The following is a 17,336-nucleotide window of genomic DNA, read 5'->3' on the forward strand; positions in this document are numbered from 1 at the left end:
GGGTAGCAGTAATCTCAGAGTAATGTATCAACTGTGCGGTATTACACTCAGGGTAGTTGAAAATGAAAAGCACCTGTGCAGTCTGAGATGAAGTTCTCTGAGTAATGCAGACAGGCTGTCAGGACAGCTCATGAGGTTTTGTCAATGATATGCAGGAATTTTACTAGTAGGAATACGGAGATGATTATCCCAATGTTTCAGGCAATGGTCAAGTTACATCTTGAGTACTGGTTCCAGGTCTGGAGACATTTTAGGAAGGATGTAGAACTGCTGGAATGGGTGCAAAGAGAGGCAAGGAGATTGGTGAAGGAAATGAAACGGTGTTCTTACCTATGGCAGATATAAGCTAGTCTGTAATCAGGTCACAAAGGAGGTTAGGCAGGCGAAGGCAGATTATGAGAAATCCTACGAGATTACGGCAAAAGATGCTAAGAAAAACAGCAAGGATTTCTTTACTTATATAAACTCTAAAAGGAAGGGGATGAATCTGATTGGTCCACTCGACATCGATGGTTTGACTGTTGATGATCCTGCTCAGATAGCAAACAAACTGAATGAGTATTTTGCCTCTACATTCACACATGAGGAATTATTAAGGTTTGAAAATGGCAGAAGGTTATCAAATTGTAGCAGGATTCTTAATGATTTTGTAATAACTAAGAGCAAAGTGGAGGAGAAAATTCTGAAGTTAAACATAAGAAATGCATCTGGGGTGGATGGGATCTATCCAGTTATATTAAAGGAGGCGGCAAAGCAACTAAGCAAACCCTTAGCCATAATTATGAGAGCATCCTTGGACTCAGGAGAGGTTCCCACGGACTTGAGATGTGCAAATGTATCCCCAATTCACAAAGGGGGAATCGAAGGGTGACACGAGTAATTACAGACCAGTTAGTTTAACTTCTGTTCCGGGTAAAATAATAGAGTCACTGGTTAAAGATGCATTGTAGGATCATCTAGACAAGACTGCAGCAATAATTCAGACACAGCATGGGTTTGTTAAGGGAAAGTCTTGTCTGACAAATTTGATAGGATATTATGATGTGGTTACAAAGGAACTGGATGCAAAAAATAATTTTGATATCATATATTTGGATTTCAGGAAAGCTTTTGACACTGTTGCGCATGAAAGACTATTGTACAAATTGGAGCAGTATGATATTAAGGGTAAGTTGCTACAATGGATAAAAGGATGGTTAAGTGGGAGAAGACAGAGGGTGGTAATCAATGGGTGCTGCTCTTCGTGGACTAATGTTATTAGTGGAGTCCCACAGGGTTCGGTGTTGGGTCCACTGTTGTTTTGTATATTTATAAATTATATTGATGAAGGTATATCAGGCTTAATGTCGAAGTTTGCAGATGATACAAAGGTTGGCAGGGTTGTTAATGACAGTAATGGCAGTGTGCTACTGCAACAGGATCTAGATAATTTGGGTAGATGGGCTAAGCAGTGGCAACTGAAGTTTAACCTTGACAAATGCAAAGTACTGCATATGGGTAAAAGTAACCCCAGAGAAACGTACCAACTGTGTGGTACTACACTTAAGGTGGTAGAAAATGAAAAAGACTTGGGAGTAATTGTGCAGGCAGATATGAAGTTTTCTGAGTAATGCAGACAGGCTGCCAGGTCAGGTCATATTGATTTGTCAATGATATATAGGAATTTTGCTAACAGGGAAAAGGAGGTGATTATCCCTCTGTATAAGGCAGTGGTCAGGCCTCGCCTTGAGTACTGCGTACAGGTCTGGAGGCCTCATTTTAGGAAGGATGTAGATTTACTTGAGCTTGTACAGAGAAGGGCAACAAGGTTGGTGAGGGGAATGAAGGGATCCTCTTACCAAGAGAGGCTTAAGTTCTGCAAATTGCAGTGACTGGAGACTAGGCACATGCGTGGTGATCTGATTGAGGTGTATAAGGCCTTGAATTGGTTGAGCATGCTGAATTCTGATGGGATCCTTCCACTTGTTCAGATTACGAACCTAAGTGGGCATAAATTCAAATTAAGATAAGACAGATGTAGAATAGATGTGCGGAAATTTGCCTTTAGCCAGCGGGTGGTTAATTGCTGGAAGAAACTTTCATTTGTCGTTGTGGAAGTTGATAGGTTGAATAAATTTAAGGAGGAACTGGACAGGCGTTTGTGATTTTTTTTTTTTTTTTTTTTTGTTTGGCTGATGCTGCATAAGCCCATACACATGCCACTACTACTACTACCACCACCACTACCTAGAAAGGCTTCACTTCAGCAATTTGCAGCACCGTGAGGTGATCTTATTGAGGTGTTTAAGGCTTTGAGTGGCTTGAGAAAACTGAATGCTGATGGGATTCTACTTGCTCAGACTATGCACATCAGGGGCATAAATTCAAATTGAGGAAGGATGGTTGCAGAATAGAAGTGTGGAAGTTTGCCTTCAGCCAGCGGGTAGTTGATTGGTGGAACATGCTTCCATCTGTTGTTTTGAAAATGGATTGTTTGAAGAAATTCAAGGAAGTACTAATCTAAACTGTTCAATGTAATGAATAGGTGAAATGGAATTTTTTTTTTTTTTTTGGCTTTATAAACTTGCTTTCTTGCATCACTTGCCCCTATTAATAATAATACAAACAATAAAAATTCTAAATGGGATGGAGGAACTCACCATAGGCATTGAGAACAGAAAAAAATTGCCAAAAGAAAAGGATGAAGGTAACATACTAATTGTTACCATCAGGCACCTGTTTCCCCCCTACCCCGATCTATTCTTATTTATACGTAATTTCTGTCAGTCGTTGGTTGTTGCCATGTGAGAGTACACTGTTCTGTTATGTTACAATTTTTCACTGCATAAGGGCCACCATTATTTAAGTCTATTGTGTTGGCAGGCTGATTAGTGTAAGTGTCAGTTTAATGTTTGAAATGCTATTTCAGACATTAAGCAATCCAGTTAAACACACATAAATAAACACACAGATGTATAAAACGAAAGCCACTTGTTATGGCTATTAGCCTTTTGTTTCCAACTATATAACTTCAATTGTTTTAAATTTCAACATTGACAACCAAGGACGAAGACGTGCACTTCTACTTCCTTGCACATATTTTAATTCTGTTTTTAAATCCTAACTTATTCACGCTAAGTTAAATTTAAAATTATCATCTATTTTATTCCAACATCAGCACAGATTATAAAAAGATGAGTACCATAATAAATTAAATTAAGCTATGCTATTATATTGTGTCAGTTATAAATGGTACTTTAAGAGATCTACAATTTTCAAATTGGATACTTTAATTTTAACAACCCTGTATATGACATAAAGACTTTAATAAAATAAAATTAAACACAGGATAAAACCATATATTTAATATAAAAATAGAATACACTGATAACTATGGAGTTAATAATGATGAAAATAATAAATAGATAAAATTAAAAATATGTGAATATTACAGAGTTAAAAGTGATAAAAACAGTACCAAAGCCTTCAAAGACGGCTGCCTCCTTTGTCAACAGGGGAACTTTATACAGCCATGGTACTTCCTTATCTAATACCTGCAGGATCACTGCTCTCAGTACGTGTTACATGCTCCTCCAGTAACACATGTCCCTCCTGTACGTGTTACTGGAGGAGCATGTGAATTATCCTCCACATATGCATGGATACTAGAAATGGCCCGTTCATCCTGTCTAAGGATCATGGTTTCGAAGAGGGGATGAAATGGACTCCCCCTATCTCAGTTAATGCTGTTATGTTCCAAAGAACAAATTTGTAGGTGCCTCCGTAGCCAGGTGGTCAAAAACAGCACACACTTCTTGATTAGATCGGGGTTCGAGCCCGTGACCACCAAATATGGAGAATGTGGAAAGGTCAGGGAATGACCACCGCATATCCCCGGAGCAATATGGCCTTAGTTGCTAATGCTCCTAAAAAAAAAATTAAAAGGCACAAATTTGTAAGCTGTCCAGCCATTTCCGATGCCTATTCAAATGATTGACAGTAGCTGCATTGTCTAGAGAAATTTGGTGATCCTTCTTTTCTGAATTGCTCAAGCAGAGCACATAGTTGACTCTGTTGCTTTTATATGGTCCCTTATTTGTTTAAAGATTGTATGGGAGAGCATACAAAAGCAGTAGAGTCCACTGATTATGAGAAATTTGATTTTCAGAGAGAGAGAGAGAGAGAGAGATCAAGTCATGATTTTTTCCCAGGCTTACTAAGAAAATGACTGCCTAACATACTTCTACAAGAACATAGAGGCCATTCTTTACATTATTTTTTTGTGTGAAGCCTTATCTACACCAGAGAAAATTAGATGGAAATGTTTGTTTTCTATCCATTCTCAAGTACAGAATAAACTAGTTCAATTTTAATTCACTTTTAATATAAAGTTAGAGTTATTTTTTGTTGTTACCTATTTTAAAATGCACAAGTTAATTTTGGTGTTCCTGTGTCATTTTTGTTTTTCAGTTCTGCATGCCCCCAAAAATTACCTTAGTGTTAACCAGAAAGATCATATACAGTAGAGCATCGAAAATCCAAACATAAGTAATGCGAATGAGCCAGCATTTATTAATTTTTATGCTGGTGCCATAAAATACAGTAAACCCCCGCTATTCGCGGGAGTTACGTTCCGGAGAAATGCAGCGAATACCGAAAATGCGAATACTGAGTTATGCCTCCCATAGTAACAAAGGGGTTCCGTTCCGAAGTATGAAATATATAAGAAAAAATAGTTTGTCTATGTATGTGTTATATGTACCTTCATAATATGACTATGTTACATAGTGAAATACAAGCATAATGCATCGAAATGAAAATAAGAAACAATTTAATATTAAATGTAATATTTATTAGAAATTTCAAACCAGCGCCTTTGCTAGCTAAAAAACTTATCCCGCCAGTGCTATCACCAGTTTCGCTAAAGTGTTGATAAAGGTGTTTTGCCTTTTTACAAATGATGAGTGAACTTAACGGAATTTTATTTTGAATTCGGTCTTCTATCCACAGATTTAAAATCTTTTCCATTTTTTCTAATTTAACATCACGAGTTACAGAGCAAATTTTTGAATCAATTAGCATGTTTTCACTGACACTACGGGAGATTTTTTCTTCTGATTTCTTGATTGATCGTACCGTTGACTCATTGATTTTATGTTTTGCCACTGAGGAGACACTTTCACTATTAGAAATTTTGTCTAGTAACTCAATTTTACTCGCTAGTGTCATCACCTTCTTTGATCCTTTCACAATTCCCTTGTTATTCGTAGCCATATTTTTGTAAGGGTTAGAAAGAACTTGTCCACAATAAAGTCACTTTCTTCCGTTAACACACTCGAAAAAGTCTGTTTTACACTGCAAAACAGTAGATTTTTCACTTTTGTAAGCATATCACCAGTTTTTAATTTATAAATTGAATAAATTTATAAATTTATTCAATTTATAAGCATATAAATTAAAAGCAAACGACAAAACCTTTCCATGGCAAGTGCATAACACATACTGAACAAGGATTAGGTGTAAGGTGTAAGGTGTATTTAGTGTCAGACGGCACCAGGGGTTTCCCCCATCTCCGTGTTGCTTTCATTGTTGGTGTACCAGTTCACTGGGAAATGCCAGAGATTTAAAAGTGTGTGGGCTTTGTATCTGTATGATGTCGTGTACCGTTGTTCATCGAGCCGCTGGACCCCTGCTGAGGCCCAACGTTGCCCCACCTTCGCCCCGTGGAGGCAGACCAGGAACCCAGTAGTTTTAGTTTCACTCTGGCAGGTCCTGCCAACTAATTTCCTGAGATTTCAGAGGTTAGGACCTAAAAAAAAAAAAAAAAAAAAAAAATGGCGCGCTCTTTTATATGCACGTACATACAGACAGATACATATATCCATCATCGTCGGTTTGATGATTGTTAGGTGAGGGGGATAATGCTTGCATAATAAAGGCCGAAAGAATGGGCGAACGGGAATTTTGACATCATTAAGTTTTTGTGTGTGGGACATCCGCTAGCATAAAGATAGAGTGGGTGGGAGACTGAAGGCTGGGGGGGTTAAGGCAGAAATATGGGGATGATAGAGTAGGCAACCCCAGAAGGCAGTGAGGCATGCCCATGCCTCACCAAGAGAAAGTAGGGGGCGCCGGGGGGACCGTCCCACCACCGGCGCAGGGGAAGGGGTGGAAAGGCACCAGGCAAGGGAGTCCGGTGAGCTGAAGAACAGATGTTCTTTGGTTATTATGGTAATGGGTTGTGGGCTGCGGCCATTTGGTTTCTCCTCGTCCTCCTCCTCGTGAACAGTGCTTGTGCGTAATCCGAGAAGGCTTGATACTCCTCCTTCGAGTCTAGGAGGTGATGTTCTTGTCCCTGTGGTAAGTAATGGATTCTGGTGAGTAAAACACCACGTAGGTCTTCATAGAGCCTGCAGTCATACATTAGGTGCTGCCAGCTCTCCAGCCCCCCGCAAGTGCAAGTTGGATCAACCTGAATCCCAAGTAGAGACAGTTTGGCATTAATTGCTCCGTGTCCAGTTAAGAGGTACGTTGCTTGTAGACCTGGAGAGAACCAGTTGGGTGAGGTTGGGTAGTTTTGTTCAATATTGGGTAGAAATTTCTTTGTGATCTCTCCCTTTTGAGAGTTGCACCACCTTTCCTGCCATGCCTGCTGCAAGTGAGTTTGTATCCTCTTATTTTCCACATTTCTGTTGCTGGTTAGGTCAATAGTGAACCCCAGAAAAGTCTGTGGGGTGCCTTTGTCTAGGTAGTATAGTAGGCCGCATTGTATTATACTACCTAGACAAAGGCACCCCACAGACTTTTCTGGGGTTCACTATTGACCTGAACAAGGATTAAAGTGTGTGTTTGGTGTCAAGCGGCACCAGGGGTTTCCCCCATCTCCGCATTGCTTGCATTGTGATGGGTGTGCCAGTTTACTGGAAATGCCAGAGATTCAAAAGTGTATGGATATTGTACGTGTGTAGTGTCGTGTACCGTTGTTCATCTGGTCATTTAGCCGCTGGACCCCTACTGAAGCCCAACGTTGCCCCACTTTAGCCCCGTGGAGGCAGACCAGGAAACACCAGTCGACTAAGATTTACTCTGGCAGGTCCTGCCACCTAATTTCCTGAGATTTCAGTGGCTAGGACCTTTAAAAAAAAAAAAAAATAATAAAAATAAAAAAAATATAAAAAAATATATATATATAAACAAATATATATATATATATATATATACATACATATAAAACACACACAGGTGTATATATATATATACATATACATGCCACACACAAACATATATACACACCCTCTATGCGCTTGCGTGGCAGGGAGGCGCTAGGAATGGGAGGCCGAGAGTAGTGGGCGAAGGTGATTTTAGATTGTGTGGGGCATTGCGTGCAGATAGAGTGGGGAGTAGATTGAAGACTGGGGGGGAAAGGCAGAGACATGGAGCCGATAGAGAAGACAGCTCCAGTTTACAGTGGGGCAAGCCCATGCCCCACCAGAGAGTTGAACAAGGATTAGCGGGAAACATCTGCACTTGCGATTTTGTAAACCCCCCCCACCCAACTGAGTGCTGTTTTGATCAGGAAAGATGATTTTAGCCACGCCAATGTTTTTTTATGGCAGAAAATGTTCATGGCGCTTTAAAATTCACATTTTTTAAGGTTTCATTTTATATTAAATCAGCGACGGTGAATAGCATGGGTTTACTGTAATTACAGTAAGTGCCAGTTATTGTGATCACTTTTGTGAATTAAATTTTGGTTCTATTAAACAGCAATTCTAATAAGTAAAAATCAGAGGATCGCAAGCTGTAAAAATGAAGATACACACATAAAGAAAGTATAAATTTACACCTTTTTTCCCCTTACCAGTTAACAAAATTAAATGATACTTGAAAATCGGAAAAATATTATACACAGGTTAGTAAAATAAAAATAAATTTTCACTTACGTACATAGTTTAATTAATATACCTATTGTACTAACTAAACATAACATAACACAACACTTTGTAATCTGATATTTCTGTTCACTGATATTTTTTGGAGGGTTGTAAAAGCTAAAACAGTAAAAAAAGGTAAGCAGTAAAAAAGTAAGCTTCAATCAAAAACAAAGAACATGGCATGTAGAAATTGCAAATAACAGGATACTTGCAAGTAAGATATGGAGTAAAATGATTAATAGTAAAAATTTAGTAGTTTTTCTTTATCTTTTAAAAGGAAGCAGAAATTTTTAACAATTGAATCAAAGATTGAGATTTTAAACAGACTTTCAAAGGGAGAAAGTGGGCCTTCGTTAGAAAAATTTTACGAGGTTAGAAAGTCAATCATAACAAACATTAAAAACAACAAAGGAAAATTTTTAAAGTTCATGTTGAAACTTGATTCAGATGATGGTGCAAAAAAAAAAAAAAAAAAAAACCTATGAGAACAGCTAATGACCCATACTTTGAAGATGTTGTTTATTTGTGGTTTACACAGAGATGAAGTTCAGGAGAACCCATATCTGGACCTTTGTTGTGTGAAAAAGTACTGGATTTTAACAAAAAATTTGGTACTCCTTCAGATTTTAAAGCCGGTGTTTTTATGTATAAACTTACTAAACTTTTCTTTTAGTCTCCAGAACAGTATTTTTGATAAATTTGAAAATCTGCACAAATCAAGTTTGAACTATCCCCAGTTCTAATTAGTTCAGATTATTAATTACTGTATTAAATTATCTTTTTTTCCAATTTTTGATTACACCTTCTTAAGTTTTATTTATTTTTTTTTCTTTTGAAAGATTAACTAAAACTTTAAAATTTACTTTACATACTTTTTGTTTCTTTCCTGGTTCTCTGGTAATAATTATTATTTATCTTTTAAGAAATATTTCTCTTTAACACAAAGAGAGGGCTTATGGCAGAGGTGGGAATCTGCAGCCATTTGTGATACTCGTTGAAGTTTTTTTTATACATGCCTAAATACTAAAATTGTGATTTTATTAACATAGTTAATAAAGGCTGACAAGTAAGTAGAATATTTCTGACTTTCTGGGATTTCAAGTAAAACTTTTATTTCTTTACCATTGCCTCAGTGAAGTATTAGTATAGCATTCCCTGCTTAGTGCTCTTTATGGGAGCTATAAAAACAGAGTGCCGAATGAATCCATGTTACGCAGGGAAGGTTTATCCATATGAAATAATGTAAATAATTTTAACTGTTAGTTAGTGTGATTAGTGTTTCTGGTTTATTTTAAAACACCATTTCTCTATATAACAATATTAAATGTAGGAATATTTTAAATTTAAATACATAAATTGTGCAATAAAGTATGTATTTAAGAAAATGCAAGAAACTTGCCTTAAAATTAATGAGTTTACATGCTTCTACAAATATGTTATTTACGATTACACCTTGTGATACTATTAGTTTTCGGATCACTAAATATAATAAAATGTAATCAAACCACTAAATGCATTGTAAATCTAGTGGTTTTGATTACATTTTATTATATTGTTGAAACTACCTGCATGTTAAACTAAACTCAATCATGCAGACACAAAATGCATATAAGCAAGGTGTAAACTAGAACTTTACTGGAAGCCAAAAATAAACTGAAAACAATATTGATGAGTGCTGTTGAGCTTCAGACAGCTAAAAGGAACTTCCTGTTAGAAAACACGTTCCTAAAATGAAGTTTAGTATTAGCATTAGCATTATTAAAGTCATACGATGCAAGAAAACAAGCTTATGCAGTATCAGCCAAAAAAAACCCCCCTCCCATTTCACCCCTCCATTCGTTCCAAATGCCTGTCCAGCTCAGCCTTAAATTTATTTAGGCTATCAACTTTCACAACAAAAGATGGAAGTCTGTTCTACCAATCAACTACCTGCTGGCTAAAGGCTGATTTCCGCACATCTGTTCTACAACTGTCTTTCCTCAATTTGAAATTGTGCCCCCCCCCCCAGGTTCTTAATCTGAGCAAGAGGAAGAATCTCATCAGCATTCAGCTTGCTCAACCCATTCAAGGCCATATACACATCAATCAGATCACCTCGCAGGTGCCTACTCTCCAGGCACTGCAGTTTGCAGAACTGAAGCCTTTCTTGGTAAGGCACCCCTTTGTTCCCCTCACTAATCTTGTTGCCCTTCTTTGTACTTGTTCTAGCAACTCTACATCCTTCCTAAAATGGGGTGTCCAGACCTGCACAGTACTCTAGATGTGGCCTGACTATTGCCTTGTATAACGGGATAATTGCATCCCTGCTAGCAAAATTCCTAAATATCATTGACAAGACTCCATGACCTGCCCTGGGAGCCTACTCAGTGAACTTCATATTTGACTGTACAATTACCCAGGTCTTTTCCACTTCCCTGAGTGTAGTACCACACAGTTGGTACGTTTCTCTTGGGTTATTGCTACCCATATGCAGTACTTTGCATTTCTCAATGTTAAATTTCAGTTGCCATTTCTCAGTCCATTTGCCCAACTTGTCTAGATCCAGTTGGAGTAGCATACTGTCTTTACTATCATTAATAACCCTGCCAACCTTTGTATCGTCTGCAAACTTGGACATTAAGCTTGATATACCTTCATCAATATCATTGATAAATGTACAAAACAACAATGGGCCCAACACCGAATCCTGGAGAATTCCACTAATAACATTTGTCCACGAAGAGCAGTGTCCATTGATTACCACTCTCTGTCGTCTCCCACTCAACCATCCCTTTATCCATTGTAGCAACTTTCCCTTAATGCCATACTGCTCCAATTTGTACAGTATTTCATGTGCAACAGTATCAAAAGCTTTCCTGAAATCGAAGTATATGATTTCAAAATTATTTTTGGCATTTGGTTCCTTTGTGACCACATCATAGTATCCAATCAAATTGGTCAGACAAGACCTCTCTTTAACAAACCAATGCTGTGTCTTAACTATTACTGCTGTTTTGTCTAGGTGATTCTGCAATGCTTCTTTAACCAGTGATTCCATTATTTTCCCTGGAACGTATGTTAAACTAACAGGTCTATAATTACTTCTGTCACCTTTTGAACCCCCTTTGTGAATTGGTGATACATTTGTACACCTCCAGTCCATGAGGACCTCCCCTGAGTCCAAGGAAGCTCTCATAATTATGGCTAAGGTTTTGCTTACTTCCTTTGCTGCATCCTTTAAAAGTTTTATAAACACTTTACAAAGTGTACAAATGTTATAAACACTTTACAGTGTTTTATAAACATTTTAAAAGTTTTATAAACACTTCAATAAACTTCAGTTAACTAGAACTCCAGAGTGGATGCTCACCTTCCCATAATATCATCGAGCAAAAGGATGTATAAAGTGTATGCAAGAAATGGTACATGTGACAACTTTGGTTTATATCCCCTCCCCATAGAATTAAATGACCATAGTGTTTTACAGCCACGGACACAGGAAACTTGTGCTGCTATGAATAATTTAACCATTAGGTTTAAATTATTCATAGGCAAAAAAAAATAATAAATTTTGAGGTAATAAACAGCTTTCAAAATTGCTCCTTATCATAAACTGGAATCATTATTTCCAGTTTGACTGGCAATTTGGCCATTTTCTTGTTAATTACAGTATCAGTTAAAATGAATTTTTAATAGCAAAACCAAAGACCGTTGAAGGCATGCTCCATGAATTGTGGTTGATTAGAAGTTGGATTGAAGAGCATCAGAAAGGTTTTTTTTTTTTTTTTTCAATGGGGAGTCTCTCACACACTCAAAACCCCTTACTGATGGGTAACTTCTTTCAAGATGTTTGGAGCAAATAGTGTTATTCCAGGGGAATAGAGCACAACTCGGTGGGGGGGGGGATATCAAAAATACAGAATGCTATAGTGAACAGCACTGCATGAACAATGCTATGGGGGAAGAAAATGTATTAATATAAGCCATGTGGTGCAAGGAAGCATGAGGCTTCTGATGCATTAGCCAAAATTGAATTAAAAAACAAATAAATAATTAATTAATAAATAATAATATAATAAATAATAAAATAAACTACTTATTTGACTCCTTCCTCACATGGTACTATCCAGCTAATCTTTGAATTTCACCAAGCTGTCAGTCTCAACTACCCATGGAGGGTAGTTAACAACTCGCTGGACTAAAAGGAAACTTCCTTCAAATCAGTCTAAACCTCTTCCCATATAATTCGAATTAATGGCTCCTAGTTCTGTAATCATTAAAACCGTGAAAATTCATCTTCACTCATTTTACTTTCTTCTCTTGTAGTCTTATACACACCTCAATTAGGTCTCCTTTTAGGTGCCTATTTACCAAGCTTTGTTGTTCCCGTATTCAAAGTCTGATCTCTTATGCCACTTTCGCTAATCTCATCTCAACATATGTGTTGCCTGGCTTTTTAACCCTTTAAAAATAACTTTTTTTTTTTTTTTTTTAAGGTGTAATCTCTATACTTGAATACGGTATTCGAAGTGCAGTGTAAAAATTACCTTAATTAATGGAGTTGTGACCTCCCTGTCTCTGTAAGCAAATGTTCAGTAAGTCATTGATAGGACACCACAGGCCTTCCTTACCATTTGGAGAACACTTCATGTCTGACTATATCCTAACTTCCAGCTCCTTTTCTTCCTCTACTGTTTTTAATTCAACCCCATCAAGTTCCTCAAGTGTAAGACCTTGCATATTACTGCATTAAAACATAGATAGACTTTAGGAATGGTCAGAAAAGTGGCAGTTATGTTTTAGAAGTGCACTGTGATCATTAACTACTCTCCCAATCTTCACATCTACAAAATTTGATATCCCTTCATCAATATCATTTAAGAAAATCAAAAACAACAGTGGCTCACCTCCAAAGATTGGTGCTGAGCCACTTTTTATGTCAGTCTAATATGAATATGAAGAGTAACCATTAATTACAACCCTCTGCCTTCTACCCTGCAGCTACCATGTGATTCCAATGTGTTCCAACTTATACAATAATTTCTCATGTTGAACTGAGTCGAAAATAAAATCAAATGAGTCAAATGATTTGCTGAAATCCAAATAAATGTTAAAATTATTTCCTACATTTACCTCGTATGTGACTCAAAAAACTAGTCAGGTTGGTTAAACATGAGTTTTCCTTTACAAAATCAAGTGATGGGAAAGAAATGTAGGTGTCATGATGGGATACTTAGGTATCCCATCATGACAAGATTTTGAAATTTTAAAGATTTTGAAAAAATACGTGATATCACACTAAGGTTAGCTATTCAGCCAAATCTGAATAATTGCAGGTGGAGTTCATTGAGTTATCAGAAGACATTCTGAAGTCTAATTGGCAGCAAGAAGGACCCCACTGAAATATGGAAGAATGATTTTTGAATATCCATGACTGTGTTAACATGCTCACCATTTACTCTCTTGCTTTGGCACAACCTATTGTTATGAATAAACATTTTCACATATAACTATGAGCAAGGTGTGGCTGCAATCACAGATGACAAAGACTGCTGGAGGAATTTCCAGCAGTGTTTGTCACAGACTGGAGGAATTTCTGAAGGCATTTCATCATGGCTGTTGATGGCCAAGCTCACACAAATCCTCCCCCCCAAAACTAATACCTGCAGGAGTTATTCTTTGCTCTTCAGCCTGCACAAATGGGCCAGTGAACACACTTCAATGGTGCAGTTGGCCTAAGTTGTGCACCTAAAAACCAACTTCAATTCTAGTGAACTTTTTGTTTTCAGTAATTCCTTATTTGGTATGTTTAAATTCACCAAATAATTGATGCATTGGTTAACTTTTATTTAAAATACTGCTGTCTAGAATTTGTCACCTGTCTCCTATAATAAACCCTAGTAGAATTCTGAATTGTCAGTTGCTTTTAAATGTAACAGGATGAGTATCATTACTGTAAAAAGATTCATTTAAATCAAAATTATCCACTAAAGGGAAAGCTGTATATCTATTTATGATAGGTCAAGAAAGGGTACTAGAACATTTTCATTTATAAACATTTCATTTTCTGAGCCTTTTAGAAAACTCAAGGATTGGATTAATGGTATATTTAAACTTGAATAAGTTGGTTCTATGACTATGTAATTTTTTCTCCTTTTTCTTTCTCCATTTTCTTGTCTTCTCTGATATTCGTGTCTGAAGCTCCACTCAAGAAGGCACCTAAGGATTCCTTTGCTGTTGGAAAATTTTATTTACACATTTTTGGTTTTTTGACCTGATTTCATGTTTATTCTGCATCCTACAGAAAGCTTATTTTTCTAAGACCTTAAAGCAATTTAAGGTTATTCCTGTTCCAAAAAAAAAAAAAAAAAAAATCCAGAATTTCAGAACTGTCTTGAAAATTCTCGGAAGCCCTTTTATCTCACTGCTACTTCTGACTTTTTGTGTATAAATTTTATAATTCAGCCATTTGATTATTATTGATTTTAAACTATTTTAATGTAGTTTTATTCAGAATAATTAGTGTTTACATTTACATTTTATTTAATATCTTATTTTTAAATGTAAGCATTTGTATATTTTTCAGAGGCTGATCCTGAAAAATTCACTGTTGGTGTCTTAGATGGTCCATTCCGTGTGGGGAATCCTTTTCAGATTCCTTTAGAATTCCAAGACAAATTTGGAAACCCAACTAAGCCTACTAATGAACTAAATCCAACTCTTAGTGCTGTGTGAGTATTTCAATATTTACATAAACTTGAATGAAATGTATTGTTTTTAGTGCTGTTATTTGACGTGCACATGATTTATTTCAGAGCTATATTTAGTAGCCTATTGATTCCTGTGTTATCATTCTTTTATGGGATCAGTAATACAATTTATGATCATATAATTCTTTATCCCCAAGTGTGTGTTCTTTCATAGGCCAATAGATATGTTGGTAGAATGAAAAACCTAGAAACATTCTTTTCCTTTACCTGGGACTCTATAATACACTTCCTGAGTGAAAAGACATGGTGTTGCCTGTTCTGAATGGGCATTAAGTACTGTAGCTGCTATATTGCCACAGAGAACTAACATTATATGCCACAGAAAAATACCCCAGTAAGTAACTAATAATAGTAGTAATGTGGAAGTAGTATCAGTCTGTGATATGCAAGGTTTAGCTATAGCCATAAAGTAATGAAACTGGTTTTAATTCTACATGATGATTGGGCATGCTGTATATGTAGAAACATGTTCTTGCATATTTCTTCATGCATCAACAATATTTATGCATGAATTAGCTTGCTGCTAGCAGCCAGTGTGCAAGGTTCTCAAATGGCCCTTATTTTAAGATTAAAGTTTCGTCAGTGTTTGTGCTGTTTTGTCAGTAATTAATAAAATTATTGATAAAATCATGCTGCCATATCTTCAAGATGCAAGTTTCGCTAATGCACCTGTCAACATACATTTTGGTCCTGGAGGGCACTCCACAACAACAAGCCTAGCTGACACCATTGTGTGCATCCAAACTGCATTTCAAGATAAGGTACAGTATGATGTCTTTTACTTAGACATCAGAGGTGCTTTTGACCATGTAGATCACAAGAAAGCTTTTGAAATAATAAAAAATCATTTCTGGTTGACACTATTATTTTTCTATCTACAGTACAGACCTAAATTGCAGATTTCTCCTCTTCCCCACTAGTACCAATAATATTCTTGTTACAACCACAACAGCATTCCTCAAGGAGGTGTTCTCTCCAGTACTATATTTTCAGCATCTCTACAACCACTTCTACAAGAAAATCCAAATCTTCTGGCATATACCGATGATTTAAAATTATTTATTATTTACAAAGCTGGTAATGATATTCACAAAGTAACCGTCAAGAAATTCCTTGCTCTAGCCACAATGCAAATTTACAGACATGTGGAATCATCAGTTATCTGAAAGAACTCAATCTGACTATAAATGCAAACAAGTCTGCTCAAATAACCTATTCCTTGCAGAAATAACCAAACCACATGGAAATAAAAATTGTGGATGTCTTAATTTCTAAATGTCTATGCTCTCAAAGACCTTGGAGTTGTTTTTGACAAAAATCTTTCCTTTAATGCCCGCTATTTATATGTTGCTCAAAAAATTCAAAAAGCAAAATGGCTAATCAAACAAGAAACTACAGCAATTCGAGATAAAAAAAACAGTCATAAGTAATGTTCAAAGATGCATATTTCCTGTTCTGTCTTATGCTTCCGAAATCTGGTCTGGTGCTCTTCAAGTAACCGTCAAGAAATTCCTTGCTCTAGAGTACTGAGTTCTTGGATGGCTGAATAGTAAACTTTTTTTTTCCCATACAATATCCAGGCAACAGCTTTATGAATTCTTCTGTGTTTGCTGTACCACTGTCCATAATGCCATTGCATTCCTGGGTGGAGGATGCAAAGCTCGAACGGACCTTTCCATAGCATCCCAAAAATGCTCCACAGGGTTCATGTCTGATGAAGAGGGAGGCCATTCCGTGGAGCGTTGCTTGCTTGCTTGCTTGTTGAAAGGGCGTAATAAAATTAGAAAGATATTCAGACTAGAATTTGGAATGAATGTACTGAGTTCTGACAAACTTTTATTGCCCTCTCCACACAAAGCTTCTGCAACAGTTGATCAACAAGTCTAGAGCCATGCTTCTTACAAAGTTAATTACTTCTGCAAGCAATTCACCAAACTTAGCCAACATAATAGCTGCTCCCAGCAGAGAAAATTCAAGAAACCAACAACAATTCAAATTCAATATCTCCAGACTCAAACAAATGGACAGAACTTTCCCCATTGCATCAATTCACTTCATTAATCATCACAACATTGCTTGCAACAGTTACTCAACTCTAAAGCCGACAGGAGTCAGATTTTCAATTAGATGAGCTGTAATAAAATTAGATGAGCAATTAGATGAGTAATAAAAACAGCAGCTTGCCTTCAACCCAGTAATTGCAACTGAAAGTGACACGTGCTGTTCTGAAAAATATTTTATTAATAAGTCGTTTTTTTTTTTTTTTTTTTTTTTTTTTTTTTTTTAAGATGACTTTTACCAGGAACAAATTTTAAATGTTTGTCATTATATTTTACTAATTGTGGTTCAGGTTACTATTAGAAGTAATACCTTTTTGTATTGTAGTAATTAGAATATAGTAACCCTTACATGTACTTTATTTAGTAGTTTAAAAAAAATGTTATTTTTTACCTCCAGCACAGGTTGGAGGTAAAAAATAATCATTTGACAGGAATATTGTTATTAACTCCATTTTATGGTCACATGGATTTGAACCATGATCAACTCAATGCATATGCAACTGGAGTTATTCACATATATGAAAGCCAAAAAAGAACAAATCAAATTGGATCCTTATGTAATGAATACAGGAAAGTCTTAGATAACCCAACAAATGTTCCTGATGATTTGAGTG

General features: G+C 36.5%; 1 protein-coding gene across 1 annotated transcript in view; it reads left to right on the forward strand.

Annotated features, from left to right (window-relative positions):
* Nucleotides 1–17,336, forward strand: part of LOC150075318 (structural maintenance of chromosomes flexible hinge domain-containing protein 1-like) — a 736,477-nt gene that overhangs the window by 240,830 nt on the left and 478,311 nt on the right. Inside the window, exon 21 of the mRNA XM_090388445.1 lies at nucleotides 14,479–14,623. Within this exon, the coding sequence (XP_090244571.1) occupies nucleotides 14,479–14,623 (145 nt within the window). The remainder of the gene's footprint in view (nucleotides 1–14,478; nucleotides 14,624–17,336) is intronic.

The sequence above is a fragment of the Mastigoproctus giganteus genome, chromosome 14 (genome assembly GCF_048544385.1).
Source record: "Mastigoproctus giganteus isolate SK-2022 chromosome 14, ASM4854438v1, whole genome shotgun sequence".
Taxonomy (NCBI): domain Eukaryota; kingdom Metazoa; phylum Arthropoda; class Arachnida; order Uropygi; family Thelyphonidae; genus Mastigoproctus; species Mastigoproctus giganteus.